Here is a 6,633-nt window from a genome sequence, read left to right on the forward strand (position 1 = left end):
GGGCCCCCACGGGAAGGCCCCGGGGACAGGCGGTGCGTGGGCCCCCACGGGAAGGCCCCGGGGACAGGCGGTGCGTGGGCCCCCACGGGAAGGCCTCGGGGACAGGCACCCGGGGCGACAGGGCAGGCGGAGACGCGAAGGGCAGAATCCAGGCAGCTTCCAAAACCCCACAATTACTCACTGCCTGGTGGGGGCCGGCCGAGCCGGGAGGCCCAGGTCAGGGCCAGCTGTGCCCCACAACGCCTCTGCCTGAGAGCTGCGGCTTCCTGCACCCGGTCCTGGGCACCCGCCTCGGCCTGCGCCGCCTCCCCTCCGCCCGGCGCCCCTCTGCCCTCCTGGGGGGCCTCCCCCCTTGCTGCGGGCACCCCGTCGGCCCAGGTGGGCAAACCAGTGCCCAGCCGCCTGCGCTTGGCGGGAGCCACCAGGTGGACGCGTTGCGTGTCACGGGACAGCGGGGAAGCCCGCGCAGAGGGGGGAGCTGGCCCCTGCGCCCCCGCAGCCCCGAGAGGCCAGGAGGCCCCGGAAGGCAGCCGCCCCAACCCCGCCCCGTCGCCCCCCAAGTCCCCCTCCAAGTCCCTCATCCCCCCACCTGCCCCGCCCCCCCTACCTTCCGCGACGCACTGGCGGCCGTTCCCCGTGTAGCCCGCGGCGCAGCGGCAGCAGAAGCCGGAGGCGAAGTCTTTGCACTCGGCGTGCACCGAGCACTGGTGCCGGCTGTTGGCGCAGGTCTGGCGGGAGTCGGTGTTGTAGCTGAACACTGCGGGAGAGAGACGTGCCGGGGCACTGACCGGGGGCCCCCAAGGGCGATGCGTGGCTGATGGCCCCCATAGGGCCATGTGGACCCTAACTGGCAGATTCAGGGAATGGGGGACCCCTCCTCACACGTGCGGGCGCACGGGCCAGAGGACTTTGGGGAGTCACAAGAGTGAGGGCTTTAAGGCACTCATCCGGGGTGCCGAGGCCCACAGAATCGGGATTAGGCTGCTGCCACCCCAAATCCATCTTGACCGGGGCCCCCCAATGTACTGGCAGGCTCAGTTTCACGTCCGGAGGATCTTAAAATGTCCTTTTGCTAGACTTTTGTTGCACACACACACACACACACACTTTTTTTGGGTTGTATACATGCACACATGTATATATATGATTTGCCGTTTTAATGAACTCAAATCATCTGAAAGCCTTTTTTGCCCATTTTCTCCCCAAGAGATCACTCGGAAACTCTAATTTCATTCAAAAGCTGATTAGAAATAAATCCGCAGTCATTCCTGGCTGCAAAGCCTATGACCCAAGAAGCAAAAAGAATCTGTCCCTATTGTAAACGTCTCCCACTTGGTTTCATTTTATTACAATCACGAACTAGTCCACTAAACGTAATAATCCAGAGCACTTTAACTTGGAGTGAGGCAGAAGAGGGGAACTTTCAGACAACAAGGACCCAACTTATCATAGCTGTTAGAGTAAAGATAAAAGTAGAGCGTAACCCCAGGCAGCGCTGGTCAGGCCTGAAATGCCCACAGGGCTCCCCCGAGTGCGGGAAGCAAGGGTCTGGCCTGGAGCTGGACAGCAGGGATCCTGCTGGCCTTGCGGTACAGCTGTTGGCGTGTTTCCGTCGGCATCTCTGAGGGGGATTATTGAGTCGGCATCAGGATGCACCGCTGACGACAGAAAAACGACCTTCCTAGTACAGCCCAGTACCTGGGGGCGGGGTAGGCAACGGCCACTGTAGGCGCCTCTGTCTGGTCCAGATGCCAGCCTTGCTGGTACATGGGGTGGCTGCCACCAGCTTGGGTGGCGGGGGACTAGATCTGAAAGGGTCCCAAAGCAACAGCCTCGCCGGTGAGAGTCTCAGAAAGCCAGACGGGGCGAGAACAGAAGCCTCAAAACGGAACCCCTGCGAGGAAACACGGCCTACACCTGGCCACCCGGTGGCCAGGGCAGAGCACCTGTGCCGAGACAGCGGGGCCCCGTGAAGTCCGGGGTGCAGCATACGCGGGGGACCCGGGCAGGAGCCATGCCCTCATCACACCAGCAAAGGGCAGCCTCCACTCCTGGGCCTCGGAGGCTCTGGCCACCCACCCAACACTAGCCTCAGACGAGGCCCGGGACGCTCCCCGCGAACAAGCGCCTGTAGCTCCGCACGGCGACAACCAGAACAAGCAGGGAGCAGAAGAGAGCAAATGACGTGGGACGACCTGGACTTTCCTCCGTTATACAACAGGAAGAAGAAAACCAGGAGACTCGAAAGAGGACAGTTCACTGTCTGCACGCTCACTGCCTAGCCCCAAAGGGCCAGGCGGAGTGTCTGAGCCCCGGGCCCGCCCACCAGCCCTGAGGCTGGGCTCCCACCCCCGGGGCCCCCCAAGTCCTGCGACGCTCATCCCCCGTAATGCTCATCCCCTGTAACGCTCATCCCCCGTAATGTCACAGTAACATCACTGAAAGGCCTGGCCCAGCCTAGGAGCCCTAGTGAATTTCATCTCCATTATGAAGAGCAAAAGATACTGAACCGTTTAGGTTGATCTGTTCTAAGACAGATCAAAGCACAGTGGGGCTCAAACTGCCTTTCCTCAAACTGCAACAGAAGTCTGGCATCGTAGCCGGTCAAAGACACGGCACTTCTAGAAAACCGTCCTGAAAGCGGGGCGACCTGAAGCCGCGCGTTTAAGGCTTCGCAAGCCGGAAGCTGCGGGAGGCCCCGGGCGGAATGTAATCAGCCGCTCTCATTCCAAACTCGGGAGGAAGCAAACGTCAAAGATGAGCTGTGTAAAGAGCCAAAGATGTCTCAGATGTTTTTTCAGGTGGGCCAACAGATTTCTGATCTCAGAACTCACAAACACGGAACTCTGACTTTCCAAATAATTCCAAAGCCCTTTTCTCTGAAACAGACAAAAGACACCCAGGAAACTGGGGGAGGGCCGTGCCCCCTCCATGCCCGCCATGGCCCCCAGGCCAGGCTCGGCTCTGAGCACCGGGCTCCGAGGCCAGCCTGGCCTCCCGGGTGAGCAGACCACCACACCGTGCAGCCAGCGGCCGCATGACCCGGGCCCACGACAGGCCCACAGCGCCGTGAACAGCCTTACCCACTCCTGTCTCCTCGACTTCGTCCACGTCTATGACCTGTGGGTGCTGCTGGGGAAACCGCTCCGCCGGCAGCTGGAAGGACCTGGCTCTCTCCGTGGGCCGTCCAGCGGGCCCCTCGGTGCCCAGGCGGCGTGGGGCGAGGACGCTGGGCACCTTGTGTGTGTCCATGTCCCCCCGCTGTCGGGCCTCGACGGGGGAGAGCGTGGCGGCCTCCATCTCCAGGCCCAGCTGCGTCGCCGTGTCATAATCTTCGTCATCGTATTCGTAGCGGTAGTCCAGCCCGGGGGCCACCGGCGAGGGCGCCAAGACCCCGTGGGCGGCCGGGCTCCCAATCTCAAACAGCCAGACGCCCGGCTGCCCGCAGTTGCTGCTCCTGGGGAGAGGAAAGGCGTCTTGAAACGGGCGCCGTCGTCCGCAGACAGCCCCACGGGCCCAGCAGGAGAGGCCTCGGGGACTCGGGGGCCGAGACCATCTCGCTGCTGCCCCGCTGGGGCTGGGAGCAGGACAGCAGACAGGTCCGGTCGGCCTCACGGGGCACACTGCCCAGGGCCCTCCGCCTCTCCATCGTCTCTCTTTTGGCAAGTCTGAACGTTACAGGGAGACTCAAGTGGGCTCCCCCATCGCCTAACTGGAGTCACACTTGGAAACCGGCTGCTGAGGGCTGGGGGCAGGTCCCCGGTGGGCACCAAACTCCAAGGGTGCCCAGGAGCTTACAGCTGACCTCTGTATCCTCAGTCCTACATCCTGGATTCAACCAACCGCTATGAGTTGCTGGCTGAATGCGTGAACCATCACAGACAAAAGACACCCAGGAAACTGGGGGAGGGCCGTGCGCCCTCCATGCCCGCCCTGGCCCCCAGGCCAGGCTCGGCTCTGAGCATCGGGCTCCGAGGCCAGCCTGGCCTCCCGGGTGAGCAGACCACCACGCCGTGCAGCCAGCGGCCGCACGACCCAGGCCCACGACAGGCCCTGTTCACATGGTGAACAGAGCTTCATCCATGTCCTCTGCTCCTGGCGGGCAGCTCCAGAAATCCTCACAGTCCCTCGGGCGACGAGCGTCTTTTTGACGCTGATGAGGTGACTACTGGCGGGGGCCCAGGGAGCCCAGGGGTGCTCACTGCAGACATCAGGTGTGTTCGCTGATGCAATCTTTGGGCCCCAGTCCCACCCACCGTGGGGGGGTTCCCGAGTACTCGGCGTCAGAAGTGGGCTGAACGGCAGGCCGCCTCGCTGGCGCCTGAAGCTGAAGACTTGGCTGGTGTAGGGAGGCCCCACATGCCTGGTGTGAGAGACGTGAGCCAAACCATTCTGTGTGGTTCCATGGAAACCCCAGCCGTGCGGGCTCTGGGGGCGCGGGCAGGTCTCCACTCAGCTGCAGTGCCCCGTGGGTGCAGCGGAGAACCAAGGGGACTTGGACCCTAGAGGCGCCTGAAGCCACGAGGCGCAGCAGAGCTGGCTCGTCTCTGCCGCCCCCACAGGCCTGCCGTCTCACGTATCAGTGTCAGGCAGGGTTTGTCGGGATTACGTAAAACTACAAACTCATAGACAGGATCATACGACGAAGGAGGGCTGTGGGCGCCCCAGTGGCGAGCGTGGAGTGGGCTGGGCTGGGGCGAGGACGCAGTCTCCTAGTGAAACAGGGGGTCCCCAGGAAAAGGGGAAGTTCCAGGTTCCCTGCCCCACCCAGGAGGAGGGTGGAGCCGAGCTGAGAAAAAGGAGCTGAAGAGGAGGAACCAGAAGCAGGAGGAAGCAGGGTGGGGCCTGAGGGGCCTGAGGAGCCACCAGGAAAAGGAGCAGGGATGGAGACCGGCTGAGGCAGATGTGGGCGGGAGGTGGGAGGTGACCGTGGCAGTGTTGATGGCGATTCTGATGTTGCTCTCCTCCCAGACGGGCCAGCCATGTCTGACCCTTGTCCGCGGGCCCTGGCTGGAAGGTGCTTTGTTCTGTGGCCGCTTTCAGGCCTGGCTCTGGCCCATCCCTTTGGGGGGACTTTTGCCCACGGGGGGACGGGTGATTTCAGGTGTCTAATTTAGCAATTATATTCTTTGTTTTCTATATTGTATTCTCATTGTGTTAAAGTCCCTTTTCATTAAAGTCTTCCATGATTTGTCTTGATGTGGCAGGTGGCAGAACCCACTCAGGGCAGGCAGGTTTGGGGGTTCAGGGGTGCCCCTCTCCCTGCCCTGTGACAGTAGGAACAGAATGCTCTCAATGTGTGTCTGGGGTCACGGATCCAGTGGCAGCAGGCGTCTATGCTGTGAGACGTTTTGAGTATTGCCTGTGTTTAAATACAGTTTGTTAACTGTACAGTCATAGCGTTTAATTTTCTGTGACTCACAGAACTTGACACACAGTACTAGGCACAGGCGAGGAGAAGGGGTTGCCCATCCCCTGCGGTTAGTCGCTCAGGGCAGCTGTTAGGCTCAATTTGACAATATTTAATCGGGAGGGGGAGTTCTTTCTTCAGGGCTTAAAGTGCAGTGGGAGAGAAAAAGTGTAATTTTAGATAAACCAGCCTCGTTTTTTTCTCCCTTTTTGCACAATTCCACAAAGTAGCCCAAGAGAGTGTGGTTTTGTTGTAAGAATTTCCTCCCAGGTCCATGGGGGAAGGAAGGGCGAGGGTCTTCCTAGCCTTGGGGTCTAGCTATAGACTCGTAGGAGAGAGGGCAGAGGCCATTTCAGCTGAGGGTGGTATCTAAAAACGGGACATCTGTTCACCCTATCAGCACATTCCCTGGAGTTCCCCAGCAAGAAAACCTTTATGATGAAAGCTACCCACACAGTGGGGCCCGCAGGAACATCTTCAGGCAACAGTCTATAGTGCCTGTTGCAGTATCTTTAGTAAAAGAATAAAATGATGATCTTCTCGAGGGAGAATCTACTGAAGAACAAAGAAGACATACCTGGCCAGATTTCTGAGCGATTCTGCGTCCTCAGCAAATACGTTGACTGTCCCATTGCTGCTCCACAGCCGACCCACCAAGCCCTGGCTGAACGCAACCTTGGCAGGGACTTGCTTCCTGGCTGTCTTTGAGAAGGTTGTGTAGAACTGCAGACCGTCTTCGGGGTAAAGGAAAATGGCGTAGGAGCTGGAATCAAAGGAGGCCAGAACCGCCTGGAAGGTGTTTCTCTGTAAAGACGAGTGCAAGGTTCAGTTACTCAGCAGAACATTTATGGATCTTGAGATATGCTCTTTACCCGGCTGTGTATGGAAGTGCTTCGGGGCTGTTCTCACCCAACTGTGGAAGAAGCACTTTCACGGCAAGGACCGACGGCTTCCAGGATATTGCACTGAAAATCCCTCAAGCTGCCTCACGGGAAACTCTCCTGTTAACGAAGGGCCAGCTCCTGCAACACCGTGGCCCTGAGGCTAACGAAAGATGGCAGCTGCAGGCGCTAGTCTAAACCTCAAGGTCTCAGCAAAGCTGTTTCCACGGCCGTGAAACACAGTCAGCCACGCTCCTCTGTGAGCATATCTAGGGCGGTCGGGAACGTCATGGCGCCCGGTCGCATAGAAAAATTACTTTCCTGATCACGCAGTAGCTATTG

General features: G+C 59.7%; 1 protein-coding gene across 1 annotated transcript in view; it reads right to left on the minus strand.

The window, feature by feature from the left end:
* NID1 (nidogen 1) overlaps positions 1 to 6,633 on the minus strand; it is a 54,103-nt gene that overhangs the window by 31,760 nt on the left and 15,710 nt on the right. Inside the window, exons 2-4 of the mRNA XM_012730851.1 lie at positions 5,988 to 6,214; positions 3,084 to 3,457; positions 608 to 757 (exon numbers count right to left, since the gene is read on the minus strand). Of these exons, the coding sequence (XP_012586305.1) occupies positions 608 to 757; positions 3,084 to 3,457; positions 5,988 to 6,214 (751 nt within the window). The remainder of the gene's footprint in view (positions 1 to 607; positions 758 to 3,083; positions 3,458 to 5,987; positions 6,215 to 6,633) is intronic.

The sequence above is a fragment of the Condylura cristata genome, unplaced genomic scaffold (assembly GCF_000260355.1).
Source record: "Condylura cristata isolate star-nosed mole 26May11 unplaced genomic scaffold, ConCri1.0 scaffold00029, whole genome shotgun sequence".
NCBI classification, from domain to species: domain Eukaryota; kingdom Metazoa; phylum Chordata; class Mammalia; order Eulipotyphla; family Talpidae; genus Condylura; species Condylura cristata.